Below are 18175 nucleotides of genomic sequence, written 5' to 3'. Positions count from 1 at the left end.
CTCCTCCGGACTCGCTGAAGACGCCCTTAGCAACAACACACCGCTCGGTCAGAATAAGATACTCTCGCCACTCTCTGGACGGAAGAGCGCTGCCTTCAGCTGAAGAAGTCATTTTTTTTTTATATATGCAAAGAAGAGGACCCTCCGCTTTGCTTTCTGCTGCGGACATGGAGCGTGTGTGCGGCTCGCCCGGTTATTTGACCAGCCTGCCCTGAAGAAGAGCGAAAGCGGCACCGAGCTGTCCCGAACGAGGACGAATCTCAGGGGGGAAGAGGGGGGGCTCAGCGAGTGGCGGCGTCGCTTTTTCTTTCCCTGCTAACCACCGAGTCAGCTAACTGGGACGGGAATGCTGCTCTGGACCGACCCTTTGTCCTGTCAGAGAAAGGCGAGGGGTGCGAGGGCCGAGGCAGCCAGCTGTGATATTCGGACTCCGGCTGTTTTCAACGGAGGGAGCGGCTCCGGTCCGGACGGGTGTTTTTGTGGCTTGTCTGAGAGCTAGCTGGGCTGGCTAGCTGCGGCTAACGACCCCCCCCCCACTGCCCGTTAAAAGTCCCCCCAGGCTGCAGCCGAGGCTAATGTTAGCCACAAGTATAAATACAGCGATTATAACAGAAAAAAGGGGAATTGCTGTTAAAGCCACAATAAATAGATAAAGTAAAATCCTCAAAGAAAAAAAAAGAAGAGAAAAGTTAAACAAAAACTTCAGTGGGGTTTACTTTCCAACACTAAAAAAAGACTTTTAACGCTACATTTTTTTAGTTGCTATTAGCTTGCTAGGTGATAACAGTGTGGACGTGTTTTGTTTTATTTTTATTTCACCTGTTTTTCCGCCCCCCTTTGGATGCTGGGATCAAGTTCTGATCGCAACTATGATGATAATAAGCAGGAAACCCGAAGGCCCGATAGCAACAGGTAACCACAACAGAACTTTTGTTTGTTTGTCTTTGAAAACGTCTGTTTAAGCGGCTACATGTTCGAGTTTTCTGCCCGTTTTCTGAGTTTTTTTTTTTAAAACCAAACTTCTGGCACCAAAGAAGTGACTTTGATGGTGAGCTTGGTGGTTCCCCGTCCAGACGGCTCTCCGATGCGGGTCGTAAACACGTTTTCCTGCGCTTATCAATCATGAGACCTCTGGATGTTGTTGGGAGATAGTCCAGGAAGTGCTGCGCTGTTTTTTTTGTTTTTTGTTTTTGCATCCACCCACTAAGTAAGGCCTTATTCTGTTTTATTGTCCTATTATTGGCTCTTTTTGGAATTTGCACCCGACATGTCATGGTTGTTATTGTTTTAGTGCACACTTTAATGTATACCAGGAACTAGATAGTTTATTCTAATAATACAGACGTGACTACACTACAGCCCCATTTGCACGTTTTATGATTGCTGAACTGCTGTGTTAGTCGTTTTTTGTTTTTTTTTACTGGACTCTTGTCTCTTTTTGGTTGCCAGGAAAGCTGTAGAGATTTACCGATTTCTGCTATCCGGGTTTTGTAAAGCTTCGACCTGCTCATATCGATATAGCCTATTTTGACTTATCTTTGAGAACTACAATTACCAGCATTCAAAGTTGGTAATCCTCTCTGGTATTTTTACTTTACAAACACAACAAACACATTGTCTGCCGTGTGTTTTTATGCACTTTCTTCAGTTTTAATTTAATCGTTTAGATCAGACAAAAGTTGGGGGCAAATGGTTTGATGCATGGGTGCAGATTTCTTCTTGTGATTACTGTTCTTTTGGATTTAAAACTACTACTGCTTCCTCCACCATGTTGGCGTCTCTTTTATGTTATGGTCCCCGGGGAAAATCAGAAGCTCAGAAAGTGATAGTTGGCATACATTATATTGTTTCTGATCATCTTTCAATGTGTTTTTATTTGTTTTTAGTCTTCTCACTAAAATCAAATTTTACTCGCGGATGGGAGGAGCAAACGCAGCAGAAAATCTCTGGATATCTGGGTTAGTGTGGGCATAGCTTGAGCTCTCCAAGCGGCTGTCAACGGTTCCCAAGCTGTGACGGACACGGGTGGAAAGCTTGCAGGGATAAAATCTCCGAAGTATACACGGGATGGATATGAATCGAGTTCTTGAGGCAGAAAGCTTGGTGTATTTTATTATTTTTTTTAACCAGAAATGTGCCACAAGCACAAGCATCTCCTTCTAGTCTAGTTCCGTTCAGCGTGCTTCCTGGCTAACTTTAGGTGCTTCCTGGCTAACTCTAGGTGTCTTCACCCAACAACAACCCCCACCAGGTAGCGTTTAGGTGTGCTGTGTTCAATGACCGCCAGATTTAAGGATTTTCCAGTTTCTGACCACCGGTTGGGGGGTTGGAGCTGCAAACCGGTCGGTTTCAGTCGGCAGCCAGCTTCCTGGCGGACCAGTACGTCAGACTGGCTACAGAAGCTGCTGATTCCCCACTGAGTAATTAGGGGCTTGCAGAGGGCTAATGGAGCGCAGGCTTGCTTAATATTGACTGTGTGTGGCCCTAATGCGACTGGTTGCTGCGCTGTGCAGGTTTAACGCGTCTGTATCCAGGCAGCAGGTCTAATCTGTCCAGAAGCCGGCCTGATGACGGAGTTGGACGCGGGCGGCCCTCTGACGCGTCCTCCAGGCCCGGTCAGGTAGAAGATCAAGCGGGTCCAAGCTGAACGCTTCTGTTTCAGCAGTGAGGTGGCTCGGGGCTGGCTGGTTTCAAATGTACTTCTCCTCTCGCCTTTCTCGTGGCGAGCTCGCCGGCTGTTGGGTAGAAACAGCCGGCTGATGGGGGGGCTCGTCGTTTTGGTCTTCCCGAATGCTGCGCTCATCCCCGCATCCTCCCGCCTGTGTCATCTCAGGTTACTCTAGGTGTTTTGGCTGGAGGCCACAGAGGTGAGCATGAAACCCAGCGCTTGCTGAATGCCGTTCATCTATCGGCTGGCTCGAGCTCACCTGGTGCGGGCCTTAAAAGATTTGTCCGAACGGGGCAGATGGAAAGACGCTGTCGTCACCGAGGCATCTGTTACCCCCATTAGGCCAATAATACCACTTGCAGCGCTAGCGATCTGGGACCCTAAGCCCCATCTAAGCCGTTCAGGTCAGAGCGCTGGGCTCGGCTACAATGTGCGGCGCACAATAGAGACAATGGCGTACCTGCTAATAATGGCCCTTTCACTGTAAACGCGGGCCGGGATCTTGTGGCAGGCAATGTTCACTTGCGCTGCTCGGCAGAGAACAGAAGGATGAGGGAGCCCCGCTGAGGTTGGCTAAAGGGATTTGTCAGGCTGTAGCAAATCCTTTGTTTTTAGCGATCGGGTCATTTCTGAAGCTGTCTGGGCGATTGATGAGCTAATCAATGGCCCTTTGGCTGGTTTTACCTCTGCAGGGAGAGATTATTACCTCCTATCAGATTTTTTTTTCAAACTATGGTTGCAGATTTAACAGGTCACTGATTTTTTTTTTTTGTTTTTTTTTTTTTGTGCTCACTTTTGTCCCCCTCCAGTACGTCACGGCGACGGCCTGTACGACTCCTACATGAGGACAGACCACATCCTAAAAGAGGAGGCGGACACGAACAGCCCCTCCGGCCTGCCCCCGATGCCCAAACACGCGGTGAGTAACACAGAAAAAACACACGCAGAGGGCTCGGAGCTAGTTAAGAGCTCGTTTCCTGCGCCCGGACTCTCCGTCTTGAGACATCCTGTTCCTCGGAGAGGCGTCCCCTACAGTCCGCCCCGTTGCTCTTCGTCTCCATACGCCTCATCCTCCCTCCCCACCCCCCCCTCCTGTTTTTCTGTGACGATAAGGGAGGCTTATCTCCAGCGCGTCTGACATGGGCTCAGGTTTATGAAAGTGTTTCTCTGTCGCAGCGAAAACGCGCAGAAGCAGTCACTTTATGCCCTCAGAGATCCAGCAGCATTTATTTAGCCAGTTTCAGGATGGAAAAGGCGCGCCTTCTCTCTTTTCACGAGTTGTCGCAATAAAGCAACAAACTTCTTTTCATTTTATTAACGGGTTTCAGGGTAATGCGTGAAGTTACTAGGACACCCCACAGGGAAACATGGTGGTGGCAGCATCATGCTGTGGGGATGGGATTTCTTCAGCATAGACTGAGAATCTAGTCAGAGCTGACAGGAAGATGGATGAAGGTGAACTGAGGCTAATCCTGGAGGAAAACATGGCTCAGTGTCCAGATGTGCAAAATAAGCCTAAGACCCTTAGCAGCTGTAACGGCAGCAAAAAGGGAGTCTTTACTGTGTTTGACTCAGTGAGACCGAGTCTAAACGCCTGCCTTAGTTTGAGAGTTTTCACATGTACCATTTTTGTGGGGCTATAATAAATCCCAATGAATAAATGCATTTTTCCACTGGCTTAACACAGAGGACCCAGTTTTTACTCGCTTTTATGCGCAGGGTGAAATGCCATCTCTGCGATTCTAGAACCTAAAATAGATTGTCGCTGATTCCCCCTCTCTAAATGTCCCCTTCGGCAGAAAATGCACAAACTGTTTTTGCACATTCCAGCGGAAAAAAGAGAGAGAGAGAGAGAGAGAGGCCTGTTTGATACATTGTAGAGATTTATTGGGCTTGAAAATGTGACCCACAAACCACGTCAGCGATCAACCTTCTCCCTCCCGCTCCTGTTCTGTTCGTGTAATCCACCGTCGCAGAGGTTGGGCCTAGTTTGCTATTCTAGTCCGCCTCTTCCTCCTCCAGTGGTTTTTCTGTCTTGGTTACCCTCTTCTGACTCGGAAAGAAGCTCTGACTCCTTTTAAAGGGATGGAAAACTATGAAATTTCCTTTATTCCTAAATTCAAATCTAAAATGGCAAAAAAAAAATTTTCCCTCTGTACAATTAATAGATTATTCATCTTTTGGCTTGTTTGTTTGGCCCCGTCCAAACTAAAGTGTTCGTTCAACTCGATGATTGTTTTTAGTCAGTGGCTGGAAACCTGCTGGTTAATCCACATGCAGAAATGAAGAGAAGCACTTTAGCTTATTTGATTGTTTATTTATATTCACCAATGTGATCTCAAGGAAAGTTACCTTGCAGGTATGTCTGATTCAAGTCACGTTGTGCAGAAATGTACATTTATACATCAGCTCAGAACAGTCAGAGAGCTTCATGCATGCAGTCCTGTTTGAATTGTAACAGAGTGATTCTGACAGTGAAGTGGAGGTAAGGAAAGTAGGACTCTCTTCTTATTTTTCTGCTTATAGAGTCTGTAAGATCAGAGCTTTAAACTGGGGCTGTGGTTCCAAACTGGGTCGAGTGTATATATGGTAAAGCATGTTAGCAAAGCCAGGAGATGACATAAATACAGGGCCTGAAGCCAAAAGCAAATTCATTTGGGTTCTGGGAATTTTTTTTTTTTTACCTAAAAGCTCTGATTATCCTATGTTTTGCTTTTTTTTTTGTACAAACACAATAAACGTGCATCACATGACCCAAACGATGTAGATTTAACGAAAGATTTTCAAGCCCACATTTTGTTATAGATATTTTGTTATAGAAACTTGCGTGCAATGAAACCTCGATTTCTTTTGCCTCTTTGCTCATTTCACTTCAAACCTTTAAAATATGACACTCCAAGCATTGGTGGTCGTGCAGCACTAGAAAGAGAAGGTGCGTGTCGTCCTTCTCAGGTGTACCGGATGTTTTTAAATCGGGTATCGATCTGAACCTGAGCGTTCCTGTGAGCAACGTGAAAACACTCCTAGGTGTCTCTCACAGCTAAAAGATAAGCCACCCTCCATCTGCCGCGGCGCACAGATCTGCGCCCGACTCACACGGCCCTCAGTAATACCCGCGCTAGAAATCTGCTTCCTGTTTCAATTCTGTCCTCGCTTTTAAAATGACTTTGTGCCCCCGTTTCGCCCGCGGCCCGGTCATCCAATAATCCATCGCGCTGCAGCACGTGCGTGAAGCCCTGATTTATTTATTTTATTCTTTTAATATGAACGCGCACGTGTTTGCCTGAGCGCGGCGGGGGGGGGGTTTCGATCGATGACATTCCCTGCGACTGCAGAACAGCTGCGCGAGGCACTGCCTCAGCAGAACGGCTCGTAATGAGTTCAGACTATATGGTTACGCGTATGGAAACCAACCCCGCATTCCTCGTCTATTTTCAGGGCTCAAAACTTACAACATAAACACTCTCCCCACTGAGTCCTCTTTCAAGGGAACGCGTCGGCACCCCCGCTTCAAATCGCAGCGCCTCGTTTTGTTGCCTCCATAAATTAGCGTGGTTTCAGTGACTCCAGGCGATGAGGGAAGACCTTTCGCTTCCAAAAAAAAAAAAACCCGCTTGGCAATTAGAAGAACTTTTGCAATGAGAAAGAAAGGCCGATGGGACTCTTTTTGTGTTTGTGTCAGTAAGTCTTTGTAGCTGCTCCGCTTCTATAGTTTAATCGGACTTTAATGACTATTATTTCCTCTGCGCTCCATAATCTTGTGGAGGTTTTTTTTTTTCTTTTCCCCACTGGTGAGAGGAAAAAAAAAAGGAGGTCAGACAGTAAGGAAGAAGGCATTCCTGGTGTTGCCAAAAGGAAACGCTTTACTGGAAAAGCCCGCAACCTTTTTTTAGACTTTTATAGCCTCCCTTCTTCTTTGAACAATGACGGATATCTCATTTTACAAGTCTCTGCTCAGATAGTCCGATATTCTGCTCCAGATACGCGTGTAATCGCTGTTGCTGAGGTCAGAAATCCCGCCTTTGTCCTAGCGCATTTAAGCCCAATAAAAATATCCAAGATCGCCTCAGGAAGTCATGTAGAGCCTCTATGTGACTGATCAACACAAAGTAGAGCTGAACCGCAAAGTAGAAGGAAACGGTAACGTTAAAAACAAATCTTTAGGAGACATATTGGCCGTTTCACATTCATATCATTCAGCTGGAGTCTATATAAAGTCAAATAACCCTCAAATTCCAACTTTATTTTCCCCTTCTGAGGTGCATCTGAGAGCAACCCGTTTTGCTGCCGTCTCTTTAGATGCAAACGAAGCCCTTCACCAAAAAATGACCCAAACAGAATATAACTGTATCAACGCGGCGACTGGCCAGACTACATTCAACTTTTTCTGCACTCGTAAAGTGCCCAAGTACACAACAGCGTGTGTTTAAAGGCTAAATAAGTGGGTTTTGCACGATACGCCCCCATTTAGTGGAGCAAACTACCTTTAAAAGCAAACCAATCGTACACCATCCCTGTAGTTAAGCACAGTGGTGGCAGCGTCATGGTGTGAGGATGCCTTTTTTTTCTTCAGCTGCTCTTGTGTATATTGGGAAATGGACGGAGCGAAACACAGAGCAATCCTGGAAGAAAGCCTAGCCGTAAATACGATGGAAGCGTTTATATCAAACCGTGCCAAAATGGCCTAGTCAAAGTCCAGAATTCAGACCTTGTGGCCGGACTTGAAAATGTATGTTCACACACACACCCCTCATTTAATAAGAACAAGCTTGAGCTATTTAGTGAAGCTGAACGTAAGCTGATAGAGATCTATCCTCCACACACACTTACCAGTTATCCTATACGCTGTGTTGCTCTAACATACCTCAAAATAGGTTCAGGGGGTATGGATGTTTTGGCATGGTGCCATAAACCGCTAATACACAAAGCAGTAGGCGTGGTTTAGGTGATTTTTGCCTGTGTTTCTGTTTGGCATGGGGGTTTGTTGCTCTTTACGGTCGGACTGGATCTAGATCCGGTTGTGCCAGTTCACCTGCTGCAGCAAGGCTTCTCTGGTAAAGGCAGTATTTATATTTATGCTCTTCTGTATCCCGACTTGACCTAGATCTATTTTCTGAGCTCTCTGTTTTTATTTTCAGTAGTTTATCACATCTTGTTTTCCTTTTTTATTATGATTCTGACCACAAACAAAACTGTTACAGCATCTACTAGTGATCATATATATATTATCATTCAACATCTCAAGAAAGGCATTTCACACGATTTTGAAAATTTGAAATCAAAAGGGAATGGAAAAAACGTGCAACTTGTTTGTTTCCCCCGGCAGGTTGTCGGTAACAAGGTCGTGATGAGGGATCAGGTGAGAAGCGGCCAGCTGAAGGTCAAGTACCTGTATGAAGACTCGAGCAACAACCGAAAGATCAACGCTATAACCACGGCGGTCATCCAGAACACGGGGAGCAGCGGCCAGACGCCCACTAAAACTGCGGTCTCCACTCTGTCCAAGGAGCACAGCGTGGACAGGTGAGGAAAACGCACTGCAGTTGTCCGGTGCTTCCTTTAAGCAGAGGGCTGCGCACATTAGAGGAGCGCCTGCTCAGCTGTTGATCAGCCTATCCCTGTCATGCTTGTTTGCCACAGCACGGATTCGAGTAAGGGCTCGAGCGAATCGTCTGGCTCCCAAGGAGCCGCAAACGGCGGCAAACTGTGCAGCGCGCTCAGCCCCGAGCAGGCTCTGAGGCTCTACCGGTCCCAGCTCACCGCCCTGGAGCACACGGAGATCCACTCCTACCCAGACGTCTACTTTGTGGGACCCAACGCGAGGAAAAGGCCGGTCGTTGCCGGAGGAAACAACAACTGCGGCTACGACGACGAGCAGGGGGGTTACATTCATGTTCCCCATGACCACCTGGCTTACCGATACGAGTTCCTGAAGGTAACATTAACCGAGATTTATGGGTCCCAGCCTGCAGAGGCAAGGGAACGGCGCTGCAATGAAGCAGCGTCTCTATGCATGTAGCAGAGCATACGGCTCAGCACTGAACCGGGCTGAGTTTACTCTTTTCATGACTGTTGTCTCTGACAAACCTGACTTTGCAGTTAAAACATTAGAAAACAATCTCTGGAACGACCTTGATTTGAGGTCAACAGGCTCTCATGCTGATAAACTCTGTAGCTTATGCATTCAAACAGAAAAGCAACATGTTCACAAGCAGCACTAAGAGATGCAAACCATAGGAATGCTTATAGGTTCTAGTTTAATCCGGCAGCATTCACTATGTTCTGTATCCGAGAAGCCATATTGGATGTTGAACTCTGTGTTGCTCGGAGACTTTTCCTTTCTGTCTTTTTGATCAATACTAGAAAACATTGATTGCTCTAAGATACTCATTTGCGTCAAAATAGATCTAAACTGACCCAGACATTCACGTTGTCTTCCTGCAGCAAAAGCCCCTCGCCTCACTGCAGCTTCCTCTGACCAAAGCAATAATCTGCTGCTGAAAGTTTTTAATCTCTACTAGCTAGTTTACTTTAGTAAAAAAAAAAAATAACCTCCTTAGCTAAGGAGGTAAACATGACATCGTCGTTTAGAGGTACTGTCCCCATGAGGGAGGAAAGGAAATGCCGAACGATGCTACATGCTAAGCTAACGCTTTGACATTGACGCTGGAGATTAGTTTAAAAGGTTCAGTAATGCTCCTGTAGCTGCAAAAGTGAAGTAGCTCGCCTCCTGACATAAGCTAATGCTTTCTGTTTCAATATTAGCTTCAAGGAGACAGACGGCTCGATCCAGCCCCACTGCTGCTGAATCAGTTTATACGGACCAGATTCTTGTTTTAAACCCACGTTTGTTTGTTTTAAACACAGCAGCTCGAAGGAGGCGCGCAGCCCATTAACCGGGTACCGTAGTGTGTGACAAGCTAATAAAAGTTAGAGTTAGCTTACGTTGACCGGGATCTTTTCTCCCTGGCGGGATCTTAACGGACATCTTTAAGTTGCTCTCAAACATCGATCATTTTAACAGCCTTACTGTAAATCATCTTTGGTGTCGCTGTTACCGGTGTATAAGAGAACTTATTTAAAACAAAAGTAAAGCATGGCGGCCCGCCGGGTTAGTAATGCAGTGGGGAAAACTCTGCAGAGACACATAAAGATGAAGCAACTATAATAAAATAATTGCATGACTGGATCAAAGGTACACCCTTTCAGAGTCTCACTGTGATCTTGCCTACTGTTTTATGACACTTAAATGATATATTTCTCTAAATGGGGGCTGACTTATCCCCAGCTACTTGTTGGTGCTGCCCTAATTAATGACGACAAAATTATCTCGCATGTTTTCTCTTCACTTGAAAGAACCAGCGTGCCTTCAAAAAATGTGGCTGCGGTATCAAAAATGGTGTCACGTGTCGGTTATTCCTGGTATTGGTTTGAAATTTTAATATCGTAACGACCCTAATAACAAGAAACTACCATAGCATAAACAGCCCAGAGCAAACTTCCTCCAGTCTCTTATCTTTATTGGAGCTGCCGAACTTGCTAAGGAGGCCTTGGACCTTTTTTATCTGAACGTTTTGCTCATGTAGTTTGTTCAAGATTGCTTTATCTTTTATTTTCTTCTCCTCACTCATCTAAAAATGATTTCCTCTTCCTCTTCAGATAATCGGTAAGGGTAGCTTTGGACAGGTGGCCAAGGTTTACGACCACAAACTGCAGCAGCACCTGGCTCTGAAGATGGTGCGCAACGAGAAGCGCTTCCACCGGCAGGCGCAGGAGGAGATCCGCATCCTGGAGCACCTGCGCAAACAGGACCGCAGCGGCGCCATGAACGTGGTGCACATGCTGGAGAACTTCACCTTCCGCAACCACATCTGCATGACCTTCGAGCTGCTGAGCATGAACCTGTACGAGCTCATCAAGCGCAACAAGTTCCAGGGCTTCAGCTTGCCGCTGGTCCGGAAGTTTGCGCACTCCATCCTGCAGTGCCTGGAGGCGCTGCACAGGCACCGCATCATCCACTGTGACCTGAAGCCCGAGAACATCCTGCTCAAGCAGCAGGGCCGCAGCGGCATCAAGGTAAGGCCACCCGCGCGACGGCCGCCGCCTGTTTCCACAGCTGCTCAGACGTGATGCTGACTAACCCGTTCATTCACCCCCCCCGGCCCTGCTAGGTGATCGACTTTGGCTCCAGCTGCTTCGAGCACCAGCGGGTCTACACCTACATCCAGTCTCGCTTCTACCGCGCCCCGGAGGTGATCCTGGGCTCGCGCTACGGCCTCCCCATCGACATGTGGAGCTTCGGCTGCATCCTGGCGGAGCTGCTGACGGGCTACCCGCTGTTCCCCGGCGAGGACGAGGGCGACCAGCTGGCCTGCGTCATGGAGCTGCTCGGCATGCCGCCGCAGAAGTTGCTGGATCAGGCCAAGAGGGCGAAGAACTTCATCAATTCCAAGGGCCACCCGCGCTACTGCGGCGTCAACACCCTGCCGACCGGCGCCACCGTGCTGATGGGGTCCCGTTCGCGCCGCGGCAAGATGAGAGGCCCCCCGGCGAGCAAGGACTGGAGCGCGGCGCTGAAAGGCTGCGAGGACCCCGCCTTTACTGACTTCATCAAGAAGTGTCTGGACTGGGACCCCTCGTCCCGCCTCACGCCCAGCCAGGCCCTCAGGCACCCCTGGTTGTACCGCCGGCTTCCCAAGCCCCTCCCCGGGACAGAGAAGGGCCAGGGGGCCGCCGTGAAGCACCACGGCACCCCCCTGCCCTCCATCGGGACCAGGGGGGGGCCCGGCCTGGGCACGGCCGCCCCCAGCAACAAACTCAAGGGCAACATGATCGGAGATTCAGGGGAGGCCCTACCTCTTCGCACAGTCCTTCCTAAGCTTGTCTCGTAATAAAAGGGGAGAGAGGACCCCCTCCTCCGCCACGTCCTCCCTCCAGCCACTCCTCAGGAGGAGCGAGAGACGGAGAGACGTGGTTTTAAAACCCGTTTGGTTCTTTTTATTTGTTTTTTTTCTGCCGAGGTGTCGACACCCCCGGTTTCTGGTTTTAACGTTAGCGAAACAGCGATGAAAAAAAAGAAAGATTTACATAGAGGTTTTTATACAGAGGATTCCCTTTTAACGGCTGTGAATTGTTTTTTGGTTTACAGCCAGTTGATGAGGTTTGATTTTTAGACGCTTGTTAAAAAAAAAAAAAAAAGAAGACAACTTGTGAGTGGACAGGTTTTTGTTCGTTACAGAGAAAATGTTTTTAAACCTCTGCTTGATCAAACACACTCGAGTACACCTGCACTGTCACTTGGCTCGCTTCACGCAGGACACCGCCATCTTGTTTTTTTTTTGTTTTGTTTGTTTTTGTTTTCATTTACACGTGCAAAACTTGAAAAGGGCTATAGAGATTACTCCTAATAGGGTAGAGTTAGCTGGGAAGAATGGTGCCGATGTAAGTGGATGGAAAAGAGGAATACGACCCAAATGTAAATCTACGCTCGTAGCATAAACGTCTTTAAAAGAGACGAGACAGGACTGGCTTCATCTGTAGTCAATTAATTACTAAAGAACCCAACACCGTGCAAAACTATTCACCCCGCCAGGAGGTTTTCTCGCTTTGTCACGTTGCAACCTGAATCCGCTTCAGGCTTCTCAGCAACCTCCGTCTGTCTTCATGATGGCGGGGTTTCTTTTTCCAGCGTTGCCCGTTATTTAGGCTGGGGAATGGTCGCCCGGCCAGAATAGACCGAGCCGACCCGGAGCACTTCTGCCCCGTATATTTTGCTCCGTCCTTCTAACCATAAACGCTGACTGGCCTTTTCTGTTCCGGCTGAACTCCAGCGTTCCCACACCATGATGGTCCCACCACCTCGTTTCCCCCCATGGTGTGCCGGATTCACGCCTCTAACGCAGTTCACTCACGAGCCGCTGTCTGAACAGGATTGGCTTTATTGGAGAAGTGGATGCAAAAGGCTTTTATTGAGGGGCGTCGCAGTAAAATGGGGGGATGTAGAAAACCCTGGATTTGTGGTTGTAACGTGTCAGAGCGTCTTCGGCGTTCACTGAATAGTTTTCCAGGGCTCCTTTTTCTTCCTGCCTGTCCTGTCGCCTTAAGGACGTCAGCCCAGAGTGTGACGTTTATGGGGGGAGAACCCATCTCCAGTGTCTCCTCCCAGCCTCGCCACGCCCGGTGGAGAGGATGGCAGCAGGTGTCCCAGTCGGCGCTTTGCGGCTGGTTTTTACGAGAGGTCGCGGTGTGAGGCCGGCTCACGTAGCCCGGTTTAAAAAAAAAATTATGGAGGCAGAGCCGGAGCAGCGCGCACAGGAACGTGGGATCCGCTCGGCCTGTGATTGGCTGACGGGGCGAGGTGGGAAATACTGCGAGGTGGCCTGAAGAGCCGTGTGTTTCAGATGAGCCCAGATGTAAAAAGGCAGGCCAGCGATGAAGTCGGACTATTAAGGTACTGGAGACGACGACGTGTTTCTCAGGGAGACATACTTGATGCATCCTCGTCACTCACTGCGCTCCGCATGCCGCGGTTCACCGCCGCAGCAGCGGGCCCAACGCGCACGCAGGGCGGTCCACAGAGAGACCTCATTTAGGATTTTCAGAGTGGAGGGCGGGCCGGGTGCCTGCGCGTCAACCTGACCTAGATTGAAGCGGATGACCCCCCCACCCCCTCTCCAGCTATCTCCTCTCTCTGCGCTGTCTCCTGTAGGGCAGGGAACCTCTGTGACGCAGGCAGACGCTGCAGCTCGGTGCTGTCCGCACACAGAGCCCCGTCGGGTGCGTGTTGATTGTGGACCACACTGTTTTAAAAAGAAAGACAATTGTGTCTCTCAGCCCTCGTTTTTTTTAAGCGACTCTGTCAGGGATTTGTACTACTCTGTTTATTTTTATTTTTTTTTTAGAAGTGGTTTCTAATTGCTTTTCACAAGAGATTATCAAGAGGACGTGGAAGCCTGACGGCAGGAAGAGAGCCGCGGACGTGTCGTGCTTAGAGGCGTTTGTGGTGTTCAGCATGAGATCACAACCTGCTATCAAGACTGAGTGACTATGAGATGAAAAGAGAAATGTACAGTAACCAAATGAAGTTGTGATAGTTTCCTTTTCTACAAAAAAAATAAAATTGTTCAGTGAAGTGCGCGGCTCCCTCTTCATTTCTTTGCACATCCGATCACTTTAGTTTCAGCTTAGATTGGCCATCAGAGGTTTCACAAGCATTCGTTGTTGGGAGGGGTACATTGTTTTGGGGCTTTCAAGGACGCAATTTCAGTGAATTAAAGTTAAAATTTTGTGCAGATTTTCAAACACAAGTACACTCTTAATATTGGTTTGCGAAGCAAGTTGCAAAATTCACTCAGATTTTGACCACCCAACATTTTCGCTCTACTCTATCAATTAATGGTGGGGCCCACCTAATTGTTTGGTTTTCTGGCGCTGAACTGTAAACGGGGTAAAGCTTTGGGTTTCCAGAAGAAGGCACAAACCAGTTCAGATGTCTGGGATTCTCATTCTGCAGGATTGTGTATTAAGTTTTAACCCCCTTTCCCAAACTTTCACCTCTAACAAAGCAAAATAGGTTCAAAAACAACCTTTGAGTGGATAACCCGGTGCATCATAAACTGGGCTACACCGGTGAAGATTTATTTGGACGTCCTGACCATAGAAGCAGCTTCTGGTCCAAAACCAGCAACCTCATTACTGAAATTGGCATTTATGCACGCCCTGTCCAGAAAACTGTTCTGCTCACATGAGACGAAGTTTGAGCCATTTGGCTACAATAAGGGCTTTAAATATTAGGAGAACATGTTATATATATATATATATGTGTGGTAATATGAATTTCACAATGACATGATAAATAAATACTTAATAACGGTAATATTTTTCTGCTTTTAGTTCAGCATCGCTGTATGAAACCACGGCGCTTATATAATTACTCCAATTTTTTTTTTTTTTTGCTATATTAATATTGCTGCATAGAGTGACGTTGCCATGATAATAAATTTGCTAAATATTAATCAAAAGTGGAAGTCAAGCTGAGCGATGGAAACCTGAGAACACTGCACCGCGTTGTTAAGCATGGTAGTGGCAATAATGCTGAGGTCTGTTTTACTGCCTGTTGTGCTGATCCGTCCCTTTAAAGTTAAAAACTCAAATCTGATCTTCATTGTGTGGTGAGCAACGGCTTTTTGCCATCCGACACCAGCTTTCTGCACCATGACTTAACGTGGCTTTGATTCGACGATAAAAGAGCATCAGATTTCTGCCTGTGATCAAGTCACACACTCGGGGAAACTGATCAGTCAGTGACCTGTAAAAGTAACACTTCCTTATTGTTTAGGGACTTCTCCTCAGACCAAAAAAAAAAAAAAAAACACAGTTCAGTCATAGAGGAAAGGAGATTGCTTATCAATTCAAAGAACATTCTGATCATTTTTGCTTAATATAATAACCTTAAAATCAGGTTACTACTTTTTTCCTCCTTGTACAAGATCCGCAAAAAAACATTTTGTCCTCTTGGTTCCAAACAGATAAAATTCAATATTCTGACAATTACCACTCTTTCGTCACATGCTCTAACTTTTAGCTGGCTTTACCGACTAGTCTGTAAGATAACGTGTCGGCCTCTTGCTCATTATTGTAGTACAAGTGCTGCGTTTCACTGCTCAGCCTCTGCAAGCTGGGAGGGCTCGTTTTTATTGTTTTCCAGTTAATGATGGAAAGTATATCCAACTGAGTAAGCCTCTCCCTGCTGTAATAAAGCTGGAGGTGAACCTCTGAGAGGTGCTGGGCGGTCATTAGTCCCTACCTGCACCTTTAATACGGTCTCCTTTCATTACCTTTATTATGAATTCGCTCCTGTGGTAAAGATGTTTTTAAAAACTTAGAATAAATTAATTTTTTATTGCATTTAAGAGAAAGCCATCCTTTATTTTGAGTCTATTTATTCAGTCCGGAAAATATCCTACATAAAAGAAACATTAGGTTTTGATAAAACCACAGAACTGAAGCATAATTTTTTTGTACTTTAAGTCAGGCATCGTCTAGGGCAGGGGTTTCCTTGCAAGATGACTTTGTCATAGTCTTGGACATTTTGGACAAATTAGATCCACTGCCCTCAGCCCTATGCCGTCCAATCAGCTCTTTCCAATCCTCGGTCACCAATCATCAGACCAGCTCCACCTGCTGCCACTAATCAGTCTCAGCTCTGCTCACCTGTTCCCCAGCCTTCAGATACCTGCCTCACTCACTGCCAGGTCATCTCATCTCCCAGTTCCTGTGTGCTCAACCTGCTGGCAGTGGCGCCTCCAGAAATGTTTCATGGGGGGCCAGATGGGGCCACTTAAACTCTTGGGGTGGCACACTGAGACTAAAAGCCGTAATTGCACTACTCACTCAGAGGCGCAGATAGAAATCCAGGAATGTTTATAGTTTAGTTTTTTCTTTTGCGCTCAACCTGTCCAAAAGGAAGAGACGTATTAGTTGCTGCAGCTCCATCTGACCTACAGTGACATGTAAAATGGCCGTACGTGGTGTGGAGTTTGAAAGAGTGAACACAGGGGGGGGTTAAGCAACGCATTTCTAGGAAACGGTGGTTAGAGCCAGGAGTCCTGTGACAGCGTTGTCACAGTCTGAGAGGCTGTTCTGGTTGGTAGCTCTGAAGCAGAGTCTGAAACTGCGTTCCTTCAGCCTCTTTACGTCACGTCTCGGCCTGTGATTCAACTTTTAAATATGGTTTACTAAAGAAAAACAACGCAATGTTTTGGTACTTTTTTTTTTGTTTTTTTCAGACTGAAATTAATTGTCTCCACCTCCGTACGTATAAAGAAGGAAGTTGAAAAACCTTTCCCGTCATAAGGATAGTCAGCTGATGAGGCATGCTGATGATTCATGGGTGTTCAGTCGCAGGCAGGTGCCTGGAGGTAGGAAAAACTCAGGTGGAGGAGGAGGAGGGGGGGGGGGAAACCGGTTGGGTGACATTAGATAATGCAGAAACCAAGGTAATGTGGGTGTAAGAGGGAGGCAGAGAAGTAGGCGGTGGGTGGCTGGCTGTGTGTCAGAGAATTTTGGCTCATGTCTTTAAATGCCAGCTGGTCTTTAAAAGCGCATGCATCATTTTCATTCCTTCTTCGCCGTGCTGGGTGTGTCTCTGTCTGGATCGGCTGCGTGTCGGTTTGCTCTCGCTGACCTCATCATTCAAATAAGAGGCCCCGGCTGATAAACAAACAAGCCGCTGTGGGCTCTCTTCACTGGTCTTAATGGGATTTGAGGCTTAGTTGAGTAGCTGGGTTTTTTAATAATTTTAATTTTTAACTCTTATCTGGCAATCTGACTTTAACAGAAAAGTTTTTTTCTCCATATAATGGCATAATCTGCTCAGGATTTCACTATATAGTCATTTTCAGGATCAATACACAAGTAGTGAAAAATAATCTAAATGTTTGCCTTTTCCCGGCGGTCTCCTTCAGTCAGCGTGAAAAGCAGATTAGACCAATCCCATTACCTTTCAACCCAGTCACCCTCTGACCATATGGTCCGAGGATCCTCCTCTTTGACACGCTCTGCTGGCCTCACACCTCTCTCCACGCAAACATCCTGATGCCTGCAGACCTTTTGGAGCCACTGCGGGATTTCAGATCCTGACCGTGGACCAGGAGGGGCGGCGTGCTGCCAGGTTTCAGATTACCACACAGGTTAAGAAATCTTGACCTGGCCGTATAGCTCCGCATTCGGCTTGAAGGGTAACCATGTGTCTCCGTCCCTCCGTTCCCTCAGCTCTCTTGTTCCCATTTTGTCGTGTTAGAACCACAAACTACAGCCTTTTTGTTGGGCCCTTATGTGATGGACCGACACATATTAGTTCATCAGCGTGAAGTGGAAAGAAAAGACTTAGACTTAGACAACTTTATTTGTCAATTTGTATGCACAGAGTGCGTACAGAACGAAATTTCATTGCATACAGCTTTGTAAATTGCAGTAAAAGTTAGATTACAGTTTCAGGTGCAGCAGAGATTTAAAAGTAAACATAGATTTAAAATACACTATAAAAAACAATTGAAATGCAAACAATGCAGGAGAAAGTCACAGTATACATACCATTGAATGTGCAGAATTGGGTTGTGCAAGGGCATTTGTGCAAGGATGCTTTTAAGGACTAAGAGTGCGGTAGCATTTATAATGCTAGATGGAGATGTGATGATGCAAGTGTGCAAATATGCAAATGTTGTGCAGAGTTTATGGGTTGTAGTTCAGCGGTTCAGCAGCAGTTCAACAGTCTGATGGCAGCAGGGAAAAAACTTCTGCAGAACCTGGTGGACCTGCAGCAGATGCTGCGGAACCTCTTCCCAGAGGGCAGCAGGGAGAACAGTCCATGATGGGGGTGTGAGGGGTCCCTGATGATGTTACGGGCTCGGGACACGCAGCGCTGAGATGAAATGTCTTTTATGGAGGGAAGAGGAGCCCCGACGATCCCTTCTGCTGTCTTCACCACTCTCCTCACGTTCTTCCAGT

At 47.0% G+C, this 18175-nt stretch overlaps 1 protein-coding gene across 4 annotated transcripts; it reads left to right on the top strand.

The window, feature by feature from the left end:
• On the top strand, positions 1-13799 carry dyrk3 (dual specificity tyrosine phosphorylation regulated kinase 3). Of its 4 annotated transcripts, none has more exons than XM_012874888.3 (6): positions 1-912; positions 3478-3587; positions 7995-8191; positions 8309-8603; positions 10328-10744; positions 10840-13799. In XM_012874888.3, exons 1-6 carry the CDS (start codon positions 870-872, stop codon positions 11557-11559), a joined length of 1782 nt encoding a protein of 593 aa, XP_012730342.2. In that variant the 5' UTR covers positions 1-869; the 3' UTR covers positions 11560-13799. The 4 variants fall into 4 exon arrangements, with proteins under 4 accessions (XP_012730342.2, XP_021178402.2, XP_036007777.1 ...); XM_021322727.2 differs by lacking the exon at positions 1-912 and adding an exon at positions 1040-1207; XM_036151884.1 differs by lacking the exon at positions 1-912 and adding an exon at positions 2671-2867.
• Positions 13800-18175: the final 4376 nt, after the last annotated feature.

Source organism: Fundulus heteroclitus, chromosome 20 (assembly GCF_011125445.2).
Source record: "Fundulus heteroclitus isolate FHET01 chromosome 20, MU-UCD_Fhet_4.1, whole genome shotgun sequence".
Lineage (NCBI taxonomy): Eukaryota > Metazoa > Chordata > Actinopteri > Cyprinodontiformes > Fundulidae > Fundulus > Fundulus heteroclitus.
Note: the sequence above shows the minus strand (reverse complement) of the source record. Positions and strands in the feature narration are given on the sequence as shown.